The sequence below is a fragment of the Schistocerca piceifrons genome, chromosome 2 (genome assembly GCF_021461385.2).
Source record: "Schistocerca piceifrons isolate TAMUIC-IGC-003096 chromosome 2, iqSchPice1.1, whole genome shotgun sequence".
NCBI lineage: Eukaryota > Metazoa > Arthropoda > Insecta > Orthoptera > Acrididae > Schistocerca > Schistocerca piceifrons.
In genome coordinates this window covers 887,909,570-887,935,388 of record NC_060139.1, presented here as the reverse complement: position 1 = coordinate 887,935,388, position 25,819 = coordinate 887,909,570, and the positions used below count along the sequence as shown (strand labels likewise).

At 38.0% G+C, this 25,819-nt stretch overlaps 1 protein-coding gene across 2 annotated transcripts in view; it reads left to right on the top strand.

Annotated features, from left to right (window-relative positions):
- LOC124777529 (lactosylceramide 4-alpha-galactosyltransferase-like) overlaps nucleotides 1–25,819 on the top strand; it is a 455,476-nt gene that overhangs the window by 407,795 nt on the left and 21,862 nt on the right. For both annotated transcript variants that reach the window (XM_047252975.1, XM_047252976.1), the window contains one exon: nucleotides 18,700–18,919. In XM_047252975.1, the coding sequence (XP_047108931.1) occupies nucleotides 18,700–18,919 (220 nt within the window). The remainder of the gene's footprint in view (nucleotides 1–18,699; nucleotides 18,920–25,819) is intronic.

Sequence of the window (25,819 nt, the reverse complement as noted above, 5' to 3'; positions counted from 1 at the left end):
CTTGTACATGTAAATAACTTCACATTGTGTGATAGTATCATAATCTCCAATATAAGTGAAATCGTATTCTTCATCTAACGCTGTTCCATTCTGCTACAATACATACCCCTTCCCACCCCCCCACCCCATGCCAAAAATATCACATGTAAAGTTGAAACTTTATCGTGGCAGGCATGCATCAGAATAGGAGGTTTGTTATACAAAGTGATTGCAGTGTCTGCATCTGTTAGTGAAACAAAGTAGTGACAAATTCAGTTCTGTTATTTACATTTTATACAAAGTACTGTTTTAACTCTCTCTCTCTCTCTCTCTCTCTCTCTCTCTACACACACACACACACACACACACACACACACACACACACACACACACACATTTATTTATTTTACGAAAATTATTAACACATGTTTTTCTTTGATAAATGCCCTGAGAGTGTCCTTCCTCCATTTCACAAAATTGCAAAAACAGCCAAAACTTGTCCTTGAAGTGTTGCCATTCAGCATCCCACTTCTCCTCAATTTCATTCAGATACTTTGTCTTTCAAGGAAAGTCTCCATTACAAGTAGTTCAGTCAGAGCACAACTACAGAAAAATATAAACAATCCTGTGTGATCAATGAACAGTTAAGCTTTACTGCTTCTAATATTGCAGAATTAAAAATTAAGTGTTTCAGATAATTGTATTATGGAACAGTACAAGTATATGGTTATGTCATTCATGTTTCAGTTATTATAAAACCTATTCATGTATACAGGGTGAAGAAAAAATGCCACACTTGGAGGTTGGCATGCTATTCCTCATCCAGATTCAAGTCAAAAGTTTATCTAGCAAAGTCAGATCAGGTGTGTTTTGAAAACACATGCATGAAAACACGGATCTTACAACACTATCATATTGTGCAGCACATTGGAATGTACAGAGAAAAGTTTATCACCCAACACTACTGTACCAGCCCTCACAGCTCATTGAGTAGACTGCTGGGATATGAAACCCACATCCATCCATCCATCCATCATGGAGATATGGTTCAAATCCTTGCCGGGTTCTTTTTTTATTTTTTGGATGTTGGTTCCCTAGTTCTTACTGTTTGTAAGCAGGACATCATTTTTCCATACAACAATAGCCTTAATTCATCTCAGTGGGATTAATTCAACTGCATGCATTTGTCTACTAAACATGCAATGCAAAACCATAACTGGTCTTGTCAGGTTCTTGCAGGGCAGCTTCCCAACTGTTTACATTAATGATGAATACATCTACATGCTTTTGGTGCTGTGTGCATCTGATGCCAAAGCTACTGCTGCTGCTCTTGCATATACTGCTCAGTATCCTCAAGGATGCCATCTTGAATGTTTTTCGTAGCCTCGAGCAACATCTTTGAGAAACTGGTAATCTTCATCTATAAGTAACGGACAGAGATAGTCCAAGGATTAGATGTACTCCACAAGTACAGGACATGAGTTGTGAAACTGTTCACCAAACACCTTGCCAAAGTACCCATGAATTGCAAGGCAGTTCTAGCATATATTTCAAAAACTTGTTATTGAAGTGTTGTGCAATGAACAACTACATTCATATCATTACACGTTAACTCAACCCTAGTGGCCAGAAGACCGCATTCAACAAGTCAAGTTCTGTGAATGAGTTTTTCAGAATTGGACATAATGAACACTTTATAAGTAATATGTCATGACCTAATGAATCTAGCTTCACTCGTGAAAGTTTTTTTAATCTCCACAACAGCCATTATTGTTCAGAAAGGAACCCACATGTCACCCACAAATGTGGCTTTCAGGCATGTTTGGCATAACCTGTGGGCTGGAATTATGACAGGAGTGCTTTTGGGCTTTTATCTATGGCTGGGCAAGTTGAATGCACCCCTGTATCGTACATGTCTTTGCAATACATTGCCTGACACATAAGAAAACATTCCACTTGGTGCTTGGTGACTGCTATGGTTTCAGCATGATGATGTGCTGCCACACTTTGGAATGAATGTGCTTAACTTTTTAAATAAAGCATTTACAGGAAAATTGATTGGTCATGGAGGTCCAATGTTCTGGCCTCCATGTTCCCCGGACCTTAATCTGTTAGATTTTCGTTTGTGGGACACTTAAAGGAAGAAGTTTATAGTGCTCTACACATGGATGTTCATGAACTAACAGCTTGCATGCATGCTGCTTTGGCAATGGGGGATGCAGGCGTGTTGGATAGTTTCCAGCAAAGTATGATCCAGCGAGGGGTGAAGTGTTTGCAAATGCAAGCTGGTCACTTTGAACATTTTCTCTAAAGTGTATATTGCTCTGTACATTAAACATACAGAATGGAATTATTGTGCATAGCATAATGTGCAGTCTAGTTTAGCCTGCCTCTTGTGTTTTATGTACCTCATTGGATACAGATGATGTTACTGTATCCCCTATTATTTTCTATTGGGTTTATTTGGATCAAGGATAAAACAAAATGGTCATTTACATCTGTAAGAAGTTCATGTCATGTCTTAATGTTCAAACAAAGGTAACAGTAACCGAAAGAAATACACAAGATACCTCACTGTGGAAGTGTAAATTGGATACAATTTGATGCTTTTACTGACAAATAAATGTTTTGTGCAAATGTGACTAAAACATTGATGAGTCTGCATATCATTCCCCACAGCATTGCCTCATATCACTGAGTTAATGGAACAGCTCTGGCACAGTGCAGAGTTCATGCTACCTGTTCTTGGCCATGCTGCACATGGTTGCAGCATAGCCAGAGGGACTTTTTTTTTTAATACTTGAAGGTATTTTCATTGTATTGTTGCAAATATAAGAAAATGCATGTTTTTATTATTATTATTATTTTAACATTGCATTTCTATTACATCTATTGGTAGTGCTAGATTTTACTAGAGACACTTATGCTTGAATTGAGATGAGGAATCATATGCCAACCACCAAGTGTGGCATTCTTTCTTCAGCCTATATAGACTCTTAGTGATTAGAATGTCTTCTTTTAGCATTGGGGTTGCATGTGGTATGTGTGGATCCAAAATTTCCAAGATAAAATGCTAATTAAACATATTACTAATTAGAATGGATTTAACTGTTTTGTTAATTCATCAAGAAGCATCACCATATGACAATAAATATGTGTCAAATAGAATAGAAATTCATTTTGTTTCTGCAGTTAAAAGTATTTTCTTATGTCAACATATTCCACTGGTAAATTACTCTCAGCATAGAATACTCCTCTAGCACAATCATCCAGTCAACAGAGTGTACGTGATGTTCAAACACATTTGTAGTTTGTGGCTGTTGAGTTTTGTGGAAATGGTTCTCATATTATGATAAGAGAGTATTAAGTTGAAATTTTCAGACTTTAATAACTTTTGTCTATTAACTCAAGTACATTTTACTGTAGATGATGCTTAGGTTAAGGAGATTATTTTTCAAGCTACATTGTTATCTTTGAAAACTAGTAACAGATGAGAAATATGACTAATATCAGTAATTTTATGTGTGAACTGGATTAATGTTTGTTTGAAATGTGATGGAAAATAGGTTCTGACATATTGAACATGTGCTAGATGATTATGATTTGAGAACTGATACACAATGGTCAAGTATTTTAAAACATGGAGTTCGTAGGTTTTGCATTTATGTTGAAATATGAATTGTCTATGAGTATTATGATATTGTGTTGAGGTAGGTCTATAATGCTGTGATGATGAAATACAGTGATTTTCTTCATGTTTTGATAAGATTTTGATGATATATAGGTTGCATTGTATTATTTTGGAGATGATAATTAAGATGAGTTTGCCTTGTGTTAGGGAACTTTTATTCATTGTGGTGTGTTGTGATAATCAGTTGTGTCACGTAGTATGTTGTTGTACCTGGAAATAAGATGAAGGCTTCTACTGTGTTTACCATTAATCTGATGATACTATAATGAAGTATCCTGACTATATCTCATGAGTTTATAACAAAACATGTGTTAAGGTAATGAAAATAGTAGGACAGTAATCCATGGAAAATAGTTTTGGAAGAAAGTGATGTTGCTGACTAATATTTTGTACCAGCTGCATATTTCTGGTAGCAAGTGTAGACTATTAAAGAAAACAGAGCTTAAGAAGGAATCGAGACTTTTTCAAGCTGAAATGATACCAGAAAATTGTTTCTGAGGTAGAAAAGATGTGGTGGTGGTGTTGGGGGTGGGTGGGGGAATTGGGGGGGGGGGGGGGTTGTACTCTCAGAGGCTGTGCAAAAACACTGCTCTTATGAAATAATTTTGTGAAAAAGATAAAAAAATTCTGTGAATCTCTACTGTCTACAAGTACCTTCTGTCATGGAAATTTGAAAGTGCTGTGGGATTATACTTAATTTGTCCCATTAATTGTAAATCATGTATATAAGTTATGAGAATATTTTTCAAACTTATTTGAGAAGGTGGATCAGTAAAAAACAAGTTTCGTCATGTTGTCACTAATACATTTTGCCATATATGAGATACATGCTTACTCTTGAGTTTTGTACATACTGTAAAGAATTTTGTACACATTGTAAAGCATAGTGAAGTCCTAGAATTTAATTCTGGTAGCACCAAAGTTGACACTAGTTCTCTACATTCAACATATTTTAGTTTGTTCTCTGTAAACATTAACTGATGAATAGTTTTACCTGATTGCAACAACTTAAACAAGTTAACTGATTCAACATTTTATTCTACTGATAACTTCTGTGTGGAAGGTAATGCCATGTCATTTACATGCACGAAATGTTAAATAAAAGCACCAGTTACATATTGTGAAGTAACTTGTTCAGATGTCTGATACTTGTATGAATTCACTTTAATAGAACATGATAATATGGTGGAAACTATTTATACTTTTTGCCAAGTATTGTCATATGAGATGCACAGTTATCACATTATTGCCATAATAAGCAGAACTTTGCCATATGTGCCTCCTGGTAGGATACCTGATACCATTAAAAAGGAATTGAGAAAACTTGAAACTGTAAACTTACCATCACACTATCATGAGATTATGACCAACCATAGGTTTTAGGGAAGGACTTGCATGTTTGTGATTTGAAGACAAGCGCTAACAGCTTAATGAAAGCGAAGCTACCATTAAAATTTTTTGAAACCAGAGTTCTTATTTATAAAAAAAGAAACCCTCTGCAGAATCGGAGCAACATATCTTTCCTCTCCAATCATTATTGAAGTGAAAAAACCTAATGTAGATTGTTTGAAGGACATCAAACAGTCAGCTGTAATAAAACCTAGAAACAATTTGAGTGTCAAAAAAGCTGATGATGTACAGAAGCTAAAGAGATTTTTCAGAACATCATTAGAAGAACCCAAGAGTTCTACAGTAAGGCCCTAGAGTATTGTGATGAACTTGACAGTGAAAATAATGAAGTACATTAGCTTAATGAACAAATTTATTAAATTATTATTTGTTCAGTAGGTTAAAATAAACTAAAACATTACTCCTACAAAATAATTAATCTGTGGATTTTCAGTTTAGAAAAAAATTTATGACTTTCACATTTTTTATTTCCATCATTGTATCACATATCCAGAGATTATTTGTAAAATATAATTTTGTAAGACAGCAGCAGTGTATATTGTTCCAGTAATTCAATAGAATGTGTCTTCTGAAAATTCTGCTTTTTGTAGATGTTGACTTGTGTGAAAATGGTCTTCATATAACCTTTACCAATGCTTCCAATAGAACAGTTGCATTGCACAAAAAAATAATATCAGTTTTTTGAAACCACATGATTGTCTTGGGTTGTGATGCTTAACTTTGAAATTTGGCTTAGAAGTGCCTACAACCTTCCTCTGCGATGGTGCAAATGCATGGCACCCTGCAATGTCACCCTCAGGGTCAATGATGCTTGAACCAGCAAGATGTTGACACATGTAAAAAATAGCCCACAGCTCAAAAGTTTATGTAAAGTGTAAGGTGGGTTAATGATGTCACATAGGCACCAGATTTCACCGCAATTCTGCCCAGCACCATCACATGTCACATGATGGGAAGGTCGTCACACCCTCTCTCACCCCTTTTTTTTATGCATCTGCAATGTAAGTCAGAACCTAGATATCCAGCGTTTAAATCAAGTAGTTTCTTACAGGTGGCCAAGGAAAATATTTCAGACACACCACTGCTCGTAATTGACAGGGAAAGCTCTCAGGAGGTAGCATAAAAGGCAGTAATGGAACCACCCCTTCTCTTGGGACATTGATTCCCATATGTTTCACAGTTGATAATCACAGTTTGCAGTGTAATGAGCAACAGGATGATGTTCTTAACAATGTTCAATACTGCTGACAGCCCTCAGATGATTCAACCCCGTTCTAAGGAAATCGTGGGCTGCAACCTTAATGAACATGATCTGACCTCTTTGGTGTGTAGTGCAACCACAATTTTTGCTCTGGTACACAGGGTGGAACTACTAGGGCTATTCAAAACTGTTTGACAAAATTTGAATGTGATCCAAACCAGCAAAAGGTGTTTATTCTTTTTTGGCTCTCCTACAGTGTGCTTTTCTGTGGTTTGATCACAGAAGAGTGTAACATTGACATGTGGGTGAATAAAAGGGCAAAGTGTCCCTCAATGATTCCCAATACAGCAACACCCTCGGTGCCACCCATGCATCTTTGTTGACCACATTACAAAAGTACCTCTCAGAGACTTTGAGATAAATTCAGTTAAGTGGTGCCTTGTGGCTCCAGTAGCGCCTGAAGACTGGCAACCCCACCTAAAAGCTGTTGAAGGAGTTTCTCAAGTTTTTTACTTCATTGTTCATTGTATCAAGCTTACCGCTTAAATGACTTTTTGATGCTTCAATTCAGTACTTGATGCCTCAGTTTTATTGCTTATTTTCTGTGGACTGTTAAATAGTTTATTTGTCAATGTCTCAATTTTTCACCTAGTGATTGATTTAGTACATTCCATGATTGTTTGAATATTTTGTGTAATTCTTTATTTTGATTATTAGATTGTTTCTTTATAAAATTATTTTGTTGTTCAACAAAATCATAATTAAATCCTACTCATTGTTTAGATGCCTCATTTCTCTTTTCCACATTAAACAGTTTCACCTAACACACCAAAAAATTCTCAGGTCATACGAGCTAACTACTGTTTTTTTTTTTTTCTTTTCTTTTCAGCTGCATGGAAAAAAAATATAAATGTAGTTCACCGCATTCCTTGCCCATCTGGTTGTTTCATTTTTGGTCAGTTATGCTGTCAGTGCTGTCCATATTCACAATTTAGAATTTTGTTTGAAATATTTTTGTGATGCATAGATACCGGAAACTCAAAATTTGTTAATAAGTCTATCCTGACTTTTTTTAAACATGTCCCATCTCCAAATATCATAGTAAAACATTACCAGATTTTGTGGCTGCGTTTCAGTTACTTAACATTCTGATTACCGAAGATATCACTGAGGTCTGTAACTCAGGTTTAATGCAGTTCCTCCACTTAAAATATCATCTGGGTTCAGTTTTACGTAGTGTTAGGCAACTTGTGATGAGTTCACCAAAAATAACGTAATGAAAACAGACAACATAGATAAAAGACTGACACAATACTAACTCAGCACTAACTCCTGCAATATTGACGCAGCATTAACTTGATTTGATCATCACCAAGGTTGCTTATGTAAGTTCCAACAATTAAAAAGTCACATCACATATTGTTTAAATTTAACATAACTGAACTTACAATTAACAGTTACATGCTTTCATGGATTTCAGCTTTACAATGTCCCTGATACAATTAGTTACTTCAAAATATCACAGTTTTCATATTAAAATTTTATAAAATGTTCATCAATAACAATGATAATTATTTCCATTAATTATTTTGCAACTTCAGTACAACTTTTGTTCCTAAGATGAATACTGAGTCTTTACAGTGGTGTCTATCATAATCATACTACTTTTCTATGTATAAACTTCACAAAGGGTAAGTTGGGCTTATGTTTACATTATGTTTGATATATCTTTTGATTTGTAGCACAATATATCCATAAAATTATCAGACTTGTTTAATTTTATCTTAAGTAGTTTCCACTGATGGCATTTAATCTCAGATATGGGTAGAGTCATACTCTTTGTCTAATAATGCCCCATTCTGCTACATTACGCCAGGTATTGTTAAAGCTGATTTGTTCAAGATAATTTATTAAGAAGGAAGGAGTTTTTCAGTACAGTTCTTAGCTGTAAGTGAAAAGTGAGAAGTGAAAGTTAATTGTTGTATGTGTGATGTAATGTATGTGATAGTAAGGAAAGCATTTCCTATCATTTAGGAAGTATAAGGCCACTGAGTAGGTCATGTAGACCTTGGAAGAGAGATGAGGTGTTAAGTGGTGTGCAGAAATTTGTGAAGATGGCATGGCTAGTGAGATATTAGTTGTGTTGTTTGTCCTCACAAAAGCTATTGGAATGGAATTGCGGTTTATTCATCTCATGACGTACATTTGCAATCCATTTGGTTTGCGTACAGGAGACATCAAAAATTTGTAATTCAGCTACAATTACTTTTATACGAGGGCGGTTCAGAAAGTAACCTCCGATTGGTCACAGTGCGGGTTGTGGGGGGAGTAGCGACGCCATCTGTGCATTCACGCACTCAACAGGTCAGTCGGCATCAAGCCGTGGTCGAGTGAACGTCGTACCTGCGCTAGTTTAGTTTTTGTGGCAGTTTGAAATGTGTGCTGCAATAGAAAACCCTGCCAAAAGTGAAGTGCATGCTGTCATAAGGTTTTTTACAGCCAAAGGATATTCTGCAGCAGCTATTCATCGTGAGCTTTGTGCCGTGTACGGACCAAGAGTTATGAGTGAAGGAGTTGTCCGTGAATGGGTACGTTTATTTAAAAGTGGACAAGAAAACGTTCATGATGAAGAGAGGAGTGGTAGACCATCATTGGTGACTGACGAACTCGTTCAGACAGTTGATGCAAAAGTTCGTGAAAATCGACGTTTCTCAATGTCGGAGTTGTCTACTGGTTTTCCACAGATTTCTAAGACTCTCTTGTATGAGATAGTGACAGCAAGATTGGGTTACCGTAAGTTCTGTGCATGATGGGTGCCCAAAATTCTTACCGACCACCACAAAACTCAAAGAATGGCCTCTGCATTAGACTTTCTGTCATGTTATGAGGACGAAGGAGAACCATTGTTAAACAGAATCGTGACCGGTGACGAAACCTGGATTAAGTACGTGAACCCTGAGACAAAAGAACAATCAAAGATGTGGGCACATTCAAATTCGCCTACCAAACCAAGAAAAGCCTCGCAAGATTTTTCTGCCAGAAAACTGATGGCAACGGTGTTTTGGGATGCCAAAGGGGTGTTGTTGGTTGAATTCATGGAACGTGGTACAACCATTAATCAAGACGTGTACTGTGAAACAATAAAAAAGTTACGACGGGCTATACAGAACAAACGCCGTGGTATGCTGACTTCCGGCATCGTTTTTTTGCACGATAACGCCCGTCTTCACTCTGCTCGCAGAACAACGGCCCTTCTTGAGTCCTTCAAGTGGGACGTTATCAACCATCCACCTTACAGCCCAGACCTGGCGCCAAGTGATTATCACCTCTTCATGCATTTGAAGAAATGGCTCAGGTCACAGCGGTTTGATGACGACGAAGAGCTCAAAGATGCGGTCACAGGCTGGCTCCAGGCACAAGCGGGTGATTTTTATGCAGAAGGAATTTCAAAGCTTGTGAAGAGATACGATAAGTGCCTCAATCGCTATGGAGACTATGTAGAAAAATAGTGCAAAGATGTAGTTGTAAGATGTACATATTAAAATATTTTTATTTAACTTGGTGTATTTTTTTAAATCAACCGGAGGTTACTTTCTGAACGGCCCTTGTACTAATAAATAATAGCACTAAAATAAATAATAACACTACAATGATATTTATTTGGATATGTAACACATTGATCTAGCTCAAGTTTCCAGTTCATCCTGTATGAATTCATCCACTGAGTAATAACATTCAGTGTCAGTGGCTCATATAGCTTCCTTTTAAGTGGACCCAAATTCATCTGCATTAACTTGTTCCCTTTTAACTTATTATAAATTTTCGTTTCCACATATTGAGGCCCCTGATTATTTATTATAAAAAAGGTGTAATCTTGTAGTTGTAAGGAATGATCTAATGAGCTAAACATTGTATGGTAAATTCACAGGCTCTGAACCTTGTGGTTCAAGCTACCTAGTACTAATGAAGTATAAATCTTTGTACATTCTTGTCCATGCATGTTGAGTTTTGTTGCAGACCAGTCATGGTTAGAGACTTGGGGCCTGGGTCTTCCAGAGGATGGTGGTATTGTAGCACTGCCCACTATTTTTTAGCAGTTCCGTGTAAGGATTGGAATACAGCATTGCAGAAACTGCAAGCGGCCAGCAGTGCAGGACGGCAGCCTGCCAATTACAATGACAGAGCTGTTTTTGTATTGCAAGACAGACCAAGCCCAGCACCATGCGCCTACCAGTGCAGCAGTAAGGCAGTGATCTTACAGAATAACCCAGGATGCAAGTGATTCTCCCCCCCCCCCCCTCCCTGCCCCCTCCCCTGACAAGCTGCAAACATGTTGTCAAAGATGTAACTAGAAGTGGTGCTTCAGCACAACAAATGAGCCACTAACTCTCTTAGCAGAGACATTCACAGCCTGCCAGACTATGATGAGTGGACTACGATGGGAACTGCTGCACATGGGCCAGCAAGCAGCTACCATAGCCTAGGCAGCTGCCATCATAGCACCACCTACTAGCACTACGTCTACTTTCCAGGACATAGTGCTGCTTCACTGGTGAGCCACTCTAGGCTTGTCCAGCAGTAGCACAACTTATGCCCAGGGAACAGCAGGTTCCAACTGGGATGGTACAGCCGCCCTTCCTTCTACAATGGTGTGGGTGCTGCAGCACCTCATGCCACTGCTCGCTGAGGTGGAACTTCCCACCAGGAGGCTGGCATCCTTTGCAAGTGTTCCGGTTGTCTCCTACACAGCAAACAGCACTTGCACAGCACAGCAAGGATTACTGGGTCATGTGCTACTAGCTGCTGCAGTCGTCAGCATTCATCACGTGCTATGAGGGGCCTGACTGTCACCCTGTGTCATCTAAGTGTAGTTTCATGAGTTGTAATGAAGTGATTGACTTGTTGGTACTGTTTTAATGTGCTGCCACTGGCTTGCATCCTCCCTACAGCTGCCTCTCAATCCTGCACAAAAATGGCATGCTAACCCCGGGTTGACTTCAGAGCACATGAGAAGTAAATAATGCAGATCGGCTATTTCTTGTTGATTGATCTCACAGTGTTAAGAGTTGATGGCACCTAGATTGAGTAAGTGTACTGTGAACAACCCATGCTCTAGTCATTTTCAAATTAAGGAAGTGGTCATTTTTTCAGGCTTGAAAAAATAATTAAATCAAGTTAGGTGTAAGTTTGGATGGTCAGATAATACAGGGTGGCCAAAATAAAACTTCCTTTTGCCATTTTGTGATGATGTCATCTACACAATGAAGACACCAGTAGAAAACCACCAGAAATAAATCCAAACATCAGAAAACATAGTGCAAGCCAGAAAAAGTCCATTGAAAAACCTGACACCATTTGAAGTTGGTTGATACTCTAACAAGCTTAGTTATGAATATAAATGATAATGATAATTTTGTGTGGCTCAGTGGAAGCCACTTTGGTCATTTAATGTCCTTATCCTACCCCAGTTATCCAACCAGGGAAAGGTAAACTACAGTTAAACACAGAATACAAACAATGTGTTTTTTCTGGTGACTCCTCACACTGATGAAAGGCGAAGACTAGGTTAAATGGAAGACTGAAAAATCCACAGTCCTATCCTGTGACCTCTCAGTTTCCAAGCATGTGCTTTACCACTAGATTACCAGGGCTGAAATGTATGTATTTAGTTCACCCATAGATTTTGATGATGAATTTGCAAGTATCAAAATATGTGACATGCTTGACTGTAGTTTTTGATTGTACTGGCTGAGAAGCTTAAATTTTTCCCATCATCAAGGGATTGTAGCCCTTAGTATGTGACATAAATTTCTACTTGATACCTATACCAGTTCCCGAGGAAAAGAGGTCTTAACAATAGGACAGACAGACAGAAGGACATAAAGTGATCCTATAAGGGTTCTGTTTTTACCCGCTGATGTAAGAACGCTAAGAAATAGTTTGCATGCTTGTCCTTACAAATTTTCTTTCGTGTTTGGCTTATAGCTTCCAGGTCAACTTAGAATGTTCAGTTCTGTCTGTGGTTTTTGAATGAAATGGCTTAGGGACATTTAAATTCTGAGCCTGGTTCATTCTGCATGTATTTGTTAACTCACTGAACACGCCCTGCTGCACACACAAAATCCTCCTCAACACATTGCATGATTGTTGTGTAATGTTAAGATTAGAATTACTGTGCATTTTCAAGCAAGCCACTACAATGTGTTATTTGTCAGTATGAGCCTTAACTAATTCACATTAACAGTATTTCCACTTGCTTTTGCTGTCTTGATTACCTCTATAATGTTGTATATATAACTCTTCAATTGTAGACTTAAGATTTGGTCCTAATTATAAGTTTTTCAAAGTGCTGCTCAAAACTGTCAAAATTGCAATTTTGTCATCCCAATTTATACCATAAGCATGAGCCTTCTTCATGATCACAGTTTCTGCGGTAAAAATTCTAGTGTTAATAGGAAGGGAGAGTTTTATATAGCACAGTTGAGAGGGGGAAACTGGCGAAGCAATTCTGCCTGTATTATAAATCTGCTAAATGCTCTGATCATTTTGTACCACTGAACTGATTGAGTCTTTGCATGATTAAGCAGTTAAGCACATAGAATTTTGGAGGCTGGAACATAGTCAGCTCGTGCACCTTTCTAAACATTTATTTTATGCTGTGCTTCCGTGTTAGAGGTATGATACGTATCTAGTGAATGTATCCTTTGACTAATAGTAGTGTTTTTTTTACTATTGGCTAGTAATTCCCTTCAGATATAGAGGGGCATTTCCACAGCTTTAATTAGAACAGCATTAGTCTTAGTGATGCACAGCTTCTGAAATGTATTGTATCAGTTCTTCTGAGAATATATTAAGGTGCGTTTTCAGGTGTCTTGTAGCTGTAATCTAGATATGAGCAGATCAGGTCTCTCTTTTTATGCTATACTCCACAGGTCTCATCACTTTTATATACACATAAACCCTCTCATGCCCCCCCCCCCCCCCCCCCGCCCCACCTGCCCTCACCCCACTTTTCATGTATTTCTTTGAGATGCCACACCATAAATGTTCTTTACACGAGAGGCATAGTAAATGCATCAAACACATTCTTCAACTAAGTGGAAGACCTGTGCCAATGTGAATAATATATGTATTCTTCAATGCTATAAATACTACTAATTATTAGCATCTGTTTCTTCTTTCTTAAAGAAATGTTTTTATGTTACAATGTAGTTGCTGCTCACCATATAGCACAGATGCTGAGTCACAGAAATTCACAACTCTTGGATTTTCCATTGTTTGTTTTTATGTTCTCCATTTCTGCAGGCAATGTACTGAATATTATTTTAGGTTGATCTGACACACCTCCCTGATAAGAGACTTCCTATCTACTTCTCTGTGAAAATCATTTCTACTAATTTTGTAATTGGCTGCTTAATTGCGAAGATTCCACATGTTTTCAGGTAACACACACTCATATTAGGTTTGTTGGGAATATTCCTGTACCAAATGATACATTAATGTTAACAGTTACATGAATATTTTTAGCTTCATCTGCATCTGCTTACATACTCCACAAGGCTGTGACATGTGGTGGAGGTTACCTTGTATGATTACTAGTCATTTCCTATCCTATTCTACTCACAAATAAAGTGAGTGAAAAATGACTGCCTATATACCTCCGCAACCCTAATTTCTCTTACCTTATCTTCATGGTCCTTATGTGAAATGGAGGTTGGCGCTATTAGTATCGTTCAGCATTCAGCTTCAGATGCTAGTTCTCTAAAGTTTCTCAATAGTGTTCCCTTCCAGGGATTCCCATTTGAGTTCCTGAAACATCTCTGTAATACTTGCATGTTGAGCAAACCTACTAGTTAAGGTAGCCTGCCTCTGAATAGCTTTGATGTCTTCCTTTGATCTGACTGGGTGGGTATCCCAAACACTTGATCAGTAATCCAGAATAGGTTGCACTAGTTTGTATACATTGTCTCATTTAGAGATGCACCACACTTTTTTTAATATTCTTCCAATAAACCAAAATCAACCATTCACCTTTTGTACTACCATCCTTACATGCTCATTCCATTTCATACTGCTTTGCAACATTACACCTAGATATTTGATTGACATTACTGTGTCACACAACATACTACTAATGCTAGGATTGTTTTTACTACTCATTAACTTACATTTTTTCCAAATTTAGAGCTAGCTGCTATTTGTCACACCAAATAGAAATTTTGTCCAAGTCATCTTGTATCCCCAAGCAGTCACTTGATGATGACACCTTCCTGTACACCACAGCATCATGTGCATGGATTGCTATTCCCCCTATCTGTCAGATAATTTACATACATAGAGAATAAGAGCAGTCCTTTCACACTTCCTGGGTCCACTCCCCACAATACTCTTGTCTCAGATAAACACTCACTGTTAAGGACAACGTACTGGATTCTGTTACTTAAGAAGTCTTTGAGCCACTCACATATCTGGGTAACTATTCTGTATGCTCGTACCTTCATTAACAGTCTGCGGTGGGGCACTGTGACAAAAACCTTTCATCCATGGTTTACAGGATATTGTATGAGAAAAGGGCAAGCTGAGTTTCACATGAGCAATGCTTCCTAAACCATGTTGATTTACTGATAAAAACTTTTCTGTGTAAATGAAATTTACTATATTACAACTGAAAATATGTTCAGGAGTTCGGCAGTGAGCCATTGTTATCTCAGTTGCTTTGATTGCCTTCTTTTCTGTATTTTGTATAATGTTTGTAAAATTACCTGTCAATTCAAAAAGTTTTGGGATTGGATTAATATTAAAAAAAGTTAAGGTGGTAGTATTAAATCTTCAGGTGTTCTACATAGTCTCCTCCCAGTTGAGAACAATGCACAGTCAATTTATGTCAAAGCGTCAGGAAAGTCCTTCTTTGGGATATTGTTCAATTCGCATGTCATGTTGGCTCGAATGTCAGTTATGTTATCAAAGCACTGACTCTCGATATGAACTTCTGCACTTTGTCATTTTGTGATAGATTCATATTGATAACAATAAGTTTCATCATACCTGATGATTTTTTCCAGAAAAGAATTTTCCACGTTTTGTATTTGACTCAAGTCATGGCAAGTGTTCAAGGGTTCTGTTTTTGTTAGGGAGTTATTTTGTGTGCAACAAAATTTGTACACACTCTTTACTTCTTCAAAACATTCTAGGGAATGCCTTGAACACTTAGAGATGTTGCTCCATTGAGATTTGTGACATGACAGTGTTGACACATTACGGCTGCACATCCATTGCTTAACACTGCCTGCACGCAGCTCACTGGTTGAATGCACATCTGCTGTTTACAGTTATTTGTTTCAGCTTTCATCATAATTACTGTACTGACACTGCTTGTACACTAGGCATACAATCAGTCTCTGAATGTTTTGGGCGGGTGATGTATATCAGCACTCTGTATGGGATGTAAAGTAGTTTTTCCTTCATTATAAATTGAATCTCGGATTCGAAGAGAGGCCCAATTCCACGACACCATTTTTGTGGGAAATCAAGAAAAACTGTTTAAAATTTAGAATTGAGTATTACAATGTGAAAAAATTATTTTAAGCAAATATTTTTGATTCATGTATACACTTGAAGCATGAAAATGCATTTCAAACTTGTTTAAGTGAATTATTAAAAATGAAAATTTTAGGCCCTTCTTGGAATCTGATATCATAGAAAAGAAAATTTGCCTGAAATAACAGTACTTCTGGGATATTAAAGTAAGTTGTTGCAGTAAATAAAAATGTAAAACAACTAATGAAGTAATGCAAATCTCCTATAGTTTCATTTTACACACAGTATTTATCTTCAGATACATTTTTCAAAGCAGAGCGATTCTGTGAACTTAACCACTTGTGATCTTATTATATTATTCCACTTCACTGTCACATTCTACATTTTCTGCAAACTGAAGTGTTTCCATATGCATTCTTATTTTACTTAAATCCTGCAGTTTTGTTGGGTTTGCAGGAACTGCAGGCGTGTACAAAGATCATGTGGAAAATCTGGTGTACTCTTAGAGAAAATGTATGAACTATCTTCTTAAATCTCTCTCTTTTTATTAAAGATGAGAGAACTGAAACCATGGCTTTTGTTTTTCCCAGCAGCATCATCACTGAAAAGATACAACATTGTGACATTTTTATCTAACTTTTCATTAAAATATTTGTATAAGGAACTGATTATCTCATTTCCCCTAGTTCTTGCTTTTATTTTGGGCCACAAAAAAGTTTTAGATTATTTGGTTGTGTCACTGTATATACCAAAAACATGCAACCACAGTTGTCTTAAATAAAATATTTCACAGATTGGTAAATGAGGAAATGGTATGTTTACCATAAAATCAAATCACAATATTTCTGCTTCATCACTAGTCCCAGCCTTTTCTTCATACTTTTTTTAAAACTGGAATAAAATTTATGGACTGCAAGATCTTTTTGAAGCCGATCTCTTACCTCTTTACTCTTCTCTGGATGAATTTGGATCTTCTTTTGATTGCAAAGGCTACAAATACATTTTTTTGAGCTCCCAAAAGCATAACTAAAATGATCTCTAAAACATTTAACATAACACCTGCATGATACTTCAGATTTCACTTTTTCTACATAAGTATTTCTAGCTACAATTTCATCATAATTATCTGGATCATTTATTTGCAAAAATGTACAATACATTTTTGAAACAGACAAATCAGCAGATAAATATCTTCTTTTCATGTTGTCTTTTGATTTTACATAATGAATCACTCTGTAAGGAAATATTTTCTACTTTTGCTCAACATCTATTATTATGTTTCTCTGATCAACAGGAGTCTCTTCTTGAGCTTTCAATATAGGTATTCTTCTAAGTCATTTCACAGATACACCATGCAAAGTGACAAGACCTTCATGACACACAGTTCCACATTCTGTACCTGCAGTAACCTAAAATTAGAGAAATATGACTTCATGTAAAAAGAAAGTGTTGAATTTACAAATATTAACCCTGTTGGCAGTTGCTTTGCTTGTTGTTTTGTGTTTCAAGCAATACATTTTATATGCAAATTGAGGTTGAGAGGGGGAGAAAGGAAAGGAAAGGGAGGGGACTACTGCTGTCAGTTGCATAGGGACAGTATTCAGAATCAGCGGTGACAGGGGAAAATGTGTACCAGACTGGGATTCAAACCCAGGATCTCCTGTTTACTAAGCAGCTGCATTAACCACTGTGCCGTCCAGGCCAAAGTGTTATCACAGCTGTGTGGAATATCCCTAATTCCTCATGGTCAATCCACTTTCCCATCAAGTGCTACCCATCCACAGTCCCCGTCCATTTACTCCATGTTTGCTGTTCTGAGATTCCCATAGGAGGTTGTACGTATTTATGCATCCACACTGAAAAAGGTGGATCCATTGCCCAGCTAGGTGAATGTGTGGTGTCTGTTCTCTTGGACATGTCTTGATGAACAGACACCATGCATTTTGTTATTGACACCCGCATATGATATATTTAATAGGTCTGTTGTGAATAACAAAACAAAAATGAAATTACTTTTTTCTGTATTTTTCTTAAAATACCTTATAAATAAGCCGATGTGATCTTTGATGGTTCCTTTCTTCCAATTTAAGATATTTATGCTTTATTTTCTCATGTGTAAGCATGCCTGGTAAAACTGCATCTTGTCCATTTTGATCTCCTAATTTTTCAAACAGTTTTTTTGCACTATTCTGAAAAGTAGTGCTAACATGAACATCAACATATAAAATACAAATTTTTTATGAGTTAAAATCTGCAAACAGTAAAACAATTTATGAACAAATATCATGCAGATCTGAACAAGTAAACACACTTTTATTCTGAGTCCAATCCTGTTCATTTTGTTTTATTTTCACATTTACTTAATTAAAAATCAATCTCTGAAGCACTGCTAGCAGATGAAGGGTAAGCCATTTGCGAAACTATTGCTCTGTGGCTGCGCTGTCACATAGTGAGAGTTCTGAAAAACAGGTCATTGAATTCCAAGATTGGCCCAACTCCAGTCACTTGAGCCTTCTTCCTATTTGCAGAATTTTCTTAATTCAAGCTCTAAAATTGGGAGTTGGGCTGCCAGTGGCGTTCTGCAGAAGCATGGCTAGAAAATGAATGGTTTGCACATGAACTCTCAAAACCACAAGTAATGGGAGTTGGGCCCCACTTCAAATCCTGGACACAATTGTACATCTTTGAATGTCTTCCTTTCTGATGGTATTAGTGGGCCATTACAAATGAATGAATCTGACCATGCACATTTTTCTACCATTGTTCATGATTTCAGTTTGATTCACAACTGTTCTGATTTATGGGACTAGAAACATTAGGATACAATGACTCTTTTGTTTAATGAGCAGTGTATAATGGGCTTGGGCTTTATGGTCCACAGGCAGTTATCAGAACTGGGTGAGAACTGGGCTGGTGCTGAGGACTCTGCAACAGTAGCCAACTGTGCACTGTCCTTGTCTGCACGGCCTGACAGTGCAGGTCCTGAGGTGGCTGCTGCTTGCCTGCAGTCACTAAGGGATTGCTTTGATGGTGAACAGTGGACACACAATGGACCTGCTCTCCTTACACGCATCCTTGCACAGCGATGCAATGCTGATAGTGTAAGTACAAGTAAATATACTGACCTATCTCGTTCACGTGTTTTGGTGCATGTTTCATGTCTATCATAAATATTTTTTGCAATGACAATTATTAAACCAGTCCTGTTGTCTACTTTTCTTAAAGGATGTATTTTTGTGATCACTTCTATTATAAAACATAGTTTATTTTACTTCTGTTTGTTTTTCTTCGTAAAAGATTAATGAAATTATTTTCCTCATTCTACATTTTGAATACTTACTTTTCTATAAATCACAATTGAACAGTATATTTGCTGGACCATACTCCTCCATTAAACCACTTTTTTTAAAATTTTGATTGGTCAAGGTGTATCAAGTCGATTGAACCTACTGATACCAGATGTTAGCCTTATCCTGCAACATAATGATGATATAGTATATCAAAAAGAAAGGGAACAGAACATTGGAAATATTTTTCAAACATGTTTTTTAATACATAGGCAGCGGCAACAGACTGATCTATAGTGTAGTCTGAGATATAGGCTACATTCAAAAGTGACTGAGCAAGAGTAACAAGAGTTAGTGGAGCCAATAAATGTAAACAGGAAATGTTAGTTGTGGTGCAATACTGATCTGTAAACATAGCCTCAGGCCTAGTTTAGGTTGGAAGATGGCACTTTGATTGTAAGGTGGCGAAGCAGTGTCAAAAACATTAGTTATTTCAAAATTTTCTTCCCTAAATTTCACTTTTACGTTTGTTGAATTGTCATGAATTATGTTACTTACTTTTTAATTTTTTGTTTTTGATACCAGATTTTGAGATTTCTTGTCTGTCATGTCTCTGTTTACAGAGACCTGTAAATTATCCTGTTGTTGTGCCATTGTAGAACATACTGTAGTGAATTATTGACATTGTCCCAGTTTTCATCCTTCCTTTTACCTCAGATTTTGTTTCTGAATTTATCTCTTTCATTCATTATTTCTGTACTGATACCTGCGCATTTTACATCTTTTTCTATTTTTTGAAGCCAGTTTTTTTTATTGAGCTGTGTACTATGTTAAAAATCCTCTTTGTGAATCTGTTGTTCATATTATGTCCACAGGATTTGAAGCAGCATTTTCTGGTCATAACTGCGAGTCCATCTGTATGTTTGTCTAATTCTTTGGTTGGTCCCTTCATCCATATACCATCTCTGTGTACTGTTCACACCTGATGCTTTGTCTGTGGTCATTTTTGATGCACAGTCAGCTTTTGGAACTACAACTGTATTGTAGTGCCTGAGTTTGGCCTGTCTTGATATGTTTCTTTTATTGTAGTGTGCCCATGTGAGTTTTTATGATTTCTGAAGTTTTTCTGTTCCTGTATGTTGGCTGCCTTGTCTGAACCTCCTATTCATGTACGCTGACAGAAAAAAAGTTTGAACACCAAGAAGGACTGAAAGATGATGCCTATTCAAATTGCACGCCAGTCAAATGAATGTGGCACCGGTAGTGCTTGTATGAGGATGCAAATCAGGTTTGCTTTAAGTACACACTGTAATGGTCATTACTCTTGAGACTGGACATACGTTAGTGTTAATCACGAATGCCTTTAAGATGACAAAGATGTCATTATCAACAGCTCATCGAGTTTGAACGAGGTTGGGTAATAAGAATATGATAAGCTGGCTGTTCCGTCCACAGTATCGCAGAAAGGCTTGGCATGATTGCAGCCACTTTACATGACCACTGGCAGTGGTGGTCACGGGAATGTGCGGTCACAACAAGACTGGGCTCTGGATGGCCATGTGGCACTAATGAGAGGGAAGACTGTCACGTTTTTCACATGGCTGTGGCACACCATACTGTATCTGCAGGAGCAATTCAAGCAACAGTTGGCACAACAGTGACACAATGAACTGTTAGTGTTACAATTGGTTACTTCAAGGACAGCTCTGGGCCAGGCATCCTGTAGCATGCATTCCACTGACTCTAGGCCACTACCATTTGCAACTTCAGTGGCATCAAGCAAGAGCTTGTTGTAAGTCAGAGGAGAGGTCTGTTGTGTTTTCTGATGAAAGCTGGTTCTGCCTCAATGCCAGCAATGACAGTATGCTAGTTAGGAGGAGGCCAGGTGACCACCTGCAACCAACAGCACAATTTCATGTGACAGCAGGTGCAGGCATCCCGACTGCACATTTGTACATCAGTCTGATGATTTGAGCTGTTGTGCTGCCATTTATGAACAGCATGCCAGGGAATGTTTCTCAACAGGATAATGCTCATCCCCATACTGCTGTTTTAACCCAACAAGCTCTACAAAGTGTTGACATGTTACCTTGGCCTGCTCGATCACTAGATCTGTTTCCAGCCAAGCACGCAAGGGACATCATCAGATGACAACTCCAGCAGCATCCACAACCAGCATTATTAACCCACCCTGTATTGACCAATAAAACACAACACACATGGAAGTCCATCCTACAAACTGACATCCTGCACCTGTACAACACAATGCGTGCACATTTGCATGCTTGCATTCATCATTCTGTCAGTTACACTGGTTATTCATGTGCCAGCATTTGAAGCTTGCAATGGTTTTTCTCAAACTTACTGGTAAGGTATAGGATTGCTAAGCAGGGCACATGGGCTCTTGTGGAATCCATACTGTAACACAATAAACAGCACAACAGCCATAATCCAAAGAACAAGCAATACAATTCAATGAGTACAGGTGTTACACTAGTTACTACACTGTTACCAGTGAACTTTACTTAGTATCCCCCTCCCATGAAAATTGCGACCACACTCTGCTACCATTGGTAAGGTATAGGAATGGTAAGCAGGGCACTTGGGTTGCTGGAGTGGAATGCTGACCCTATTTGAGGATACAAAATTTTATTTTCACTGGTAACAACACATTGATTAATTAGCATTTGCAAATTGCACAAATTGCAGTGATTTACACTGCTTATTCAATTTTTTAAAAGCAATGAGAACAATTCAAAAAAATTTAAAAGAAAAACAGCCTTATGGCCCAATTTTAAGTTACTAAAAATTATGTTACACAGATATAACTTTAACATAACTGCAGATCTGAGCTCACTAGTTGTGAAATTAAGTCAGTTATCTGGCCTTGTGAATATGAAAAATAACAATTTGTAAAAGCTATTAGTTTTCAAAAATACTCAAATAGCAAGATCTCATAAATAACATTTGGCAATATGATGTTATGATAGCCTGAAAAATCTACACAGCAACCAGCACATTCTCGACGTTTTCCGTTCATATTGACACATGTCTGAATTCTGTGCTCGAGAGCTCAAGTGACAACAACAGGCAAGAGGGCCTACACACACCAATAATGGCTTCTAGTACACAAAAACCCAGTATTAATATACAGTTCACTAAAATACTAAAACCAACAGCCAAGCACTGGGTAGCACCAAATGCAGGAAGAGATGTTAAACGCTATAGTGTGATGACCGCAGTTACTGTTAAAGCAGTAGTTCATTAAACAATCTCCTATGACATGAAATTTCACTTGATAAATTTATAAACCACAACTAGCTCAAGGTGATAATGACCAGACAATCCGCAAATAATCTTAACCTTTGACTCAAAAAATTGACCACTTAACATATTGACAATAATAATAAAAAAGGAATTGCTGAATATTGGCCAGACTTGTGATTCGAGATAAATGCAAGTGAACCAGGACACAGCACAGTTTTATGGACTTGCAATACCAAGTATCCTGGACCCATGTCCAAATAGTTTATGTAATGATGAGTGAAAATCAAAATGTCTACGTGAAGCAATCACATCCAAAAGTTCCACCACAAAATGGCTCACTATTTAAAGGTAGTATAGGAGCTTGCTGTTAACATGCATGCCAGGGTAATCTCATGCACTCTCCTCAGGATTCAAGATAGACACGACTCTTAAACAGAGCCTAAGTTGACCGATGACTGCTTCCGCACTCCAGTTCTGCTTGCCACCACACCCAGGCACTGGAATGTCAACACTGTCCATCCTCATAGTGCTGACTGACTACTCGCAATGCTCTGTGCACTGTCTTCCCTCTGTCACTGCTGCTGGCCAAGTCTCCGTCACTGCCCTTGACTGAATCCCACATCGTGAGCCACGACCCTCTTAAATAGAGGGCTCTAGCCAACCAGGACACCACAAAGGACATAACTTCAACTGAGAAACTATCCTGCCATGAGCATCACAGGAAGTCACAGTTCACTTACATTATTCTGTGAACTTGTGATGTTAATCACTTAAGTATGTTACATAGACAAAGTATTTTCAAAATTTCATTACTCTATATTAATTATTTCAAGTTGGGATTGTTTTCCATTAGATACTTGAATTTTTCCACTATTTTAACACTTCTATATTTTGTGTGCATGGCTTGTGTGGTGTTCTTCCTTTCCATGTATTGCATTTTCTCATGTGATATCTGTAGACCCGTTCTGGCACAGACTTCACTTAAGTGTTCCAGTGCTTTTGTGTGTTGTCTGCAGGTCATCTGCAAATTCTAGTCATTTTATGTTTTTTTTTGTTTGCACATGTTCTTCCTAACTGAATCCCTTTTACTTTTTCTTCCCACTGTTTGATAATGTTGTCCAACAGCACGTTGAATGAAAGTTGTGAGAGCCCATTTCCTCATCTGACCACTATATGTATGTCAAATGGTTGAGATTTTGCTTTTTATGTAATGTGGTGTCTGAATTGAACAGATTTGGAACCTGTGAACACACTTGAAAAATCAGGCAGATGAACAACACTGTAGTCCAAACTGTGGTCTTTAAGACGGCCTAAAACTCCATAGACAGGTAGACCCTCTTTGTCATATTAGAAGAATACAGAATAGAAAGAAAGGCTAGAGCATTCATACAACAGACATTCACTGTCTGTTGTATGGGTTCCCTTGTTTTTCTGACTGTTCCTTTCTGTATGTGGAGTTGTACACCTCCTTTAAGTCCACAACTGGACTACAGTGTTGCTCATCTGCCTGACTTTCAGGAGTGTTCACAGGTTCAAAGTATGTTAAATATAATTATGATCTTCCCCTTTTGCAGCTTGCTGGGTATTCACCTATCTGTATCAGCATGTTGTTCCAGTCTGTTGAGTAATGCCTTGGGAAGAATTTTGTAAGTGACCAGTAATAATGAGATACATCTGTAATTATTAGAATGTCTTGTTGCCCTTTTTGTGCAGTCAGTGGATCAATGAAAATTTCCATTCCTGTCATATTTTCTCTGTAATCCAGATTTTTGCAAGAATTTTGTGAATATTCGGTGTGATGTTTTGGTCCTTTTTTTTTAAAATCTCCTCTACCTCTGTGATTGTAGGCTGTTTTGAATCAACATTTGGTTTTGTTTTGATGACTTTTTTCTTTAGGTTTTGCAGTTGAGGGGTTTATCTAAGTACGAGGGCAGTTCAATAAGTAATGCAACACATTTTTTTTCTCGGCCAATTTTGATTGAAAAAACCGGAAATTTCTTGTGGAATATTTTCAAACATTCCCGCTTCGTCTCGTATAGTTTCAATGACTTCTGACAGGTGGCAGTGCTGTACGGAGCTGTTAAAATGGCGTCTGTAACGGATGTGCGTTGCAAACAACGGGCAGTGATCGAGTTTCTTTTGGCGGAAAACCAGGGCATCTCAGATATTCATAGGCGCTTGCAGAATGTCTACGGTGATCTGGCAGTGGACAAAAGCACAGTGAGTCGTTGGGCAAAGCGTGTGTCATCATCGCCGCAAGGTCAAGCAAGACTGTCTGATCTCCCGCGTGCGGGCCGGCCGTGCACAGCTGTGACTCCTGCAATGGCGGAGCGTGTGAACACACTCGTTCGAGATGATCGACGGATCACCATCAAACAACTCAGTGCTCAACTTGACATCTCTGTTGGCAGTGCTGTCACAATTGTTCACCAGTTGGGATATTCAAAGGTTTGTTCCCACTGGGTCCCTCATTGTCTAACCGAACACCATAAAGAGCAAAGGAGAACCATCTGTGCGGAATTGCTTGCTCGTCATGTGGCTGAGGGTGACAATTTCTTGTCAAAGATTGTTACAGGCGATGAAGCACGGGTTCATCACTTTGAACCTGAAACAAAACGGCAATCAATGGAGTGACGCCACACCCACTCCCCTACCAAGAAAAAGTTTAAAGCCATACCCTCAGCCGGTAAAGTCATGGTTACAGTCTTCTGGGACGCTGAAGGGGTTATTCTGTTCGATGTCCTTCCCCATGGTCAAACGATCAACTCTGAAGTGTATTGTGCTACTCTTCAGAAATTGAAGAAACGACTTCAGCGTGTTCGTAGGCACAAAAATCTGAACGAACTTCTCCTTCTTCATGACAACGCAATACCTCACACAAGTCTTCGCACCCGAGAGGAGCTCACAAAACTTCAGTGGACTGTTCTTCCTCATGCTCCCTACAGCCCCGATCTCGCACCGTCGAATTTCCATATGTTTGGCCAAATGAAGGACGCAATCCGTGGGAGGCACTACGCGGATGATGAAGAAGTTATTGATGCAGTACGACGTTGGCTCCGACATCGACCAGTGGAATGGTACCGTGCAGGCATACAGGCCCTCATTTCAAGGTGGCGTAAGGCCGTAGCATTGAATGGAGATTACGTTGAAAAATAGTGTTGTGTAGCTAAAAGATTGGGGAATAACCTGGTGTATTTCAATGCTGAATAAAACAACCCCTGTTTCAGAAAAAAATGTGTTGCATTACTTATTGAACTGCCCTCGTATTTTGAAGGAATTTTCCAGTATTCTTCAGTGTTTGTTTCTAGAGGTTGTCTGTTCTTTAGAAGCAGATATTTGAAGGCTGATAACTGCTTAATGCTTATCCTTGAATATTCTTTAAAAGTTTCTCATATTATTCCTTTTAAAGTCTTCCTTGATTTCATTCAGTTGACTTCTGTTGTATAC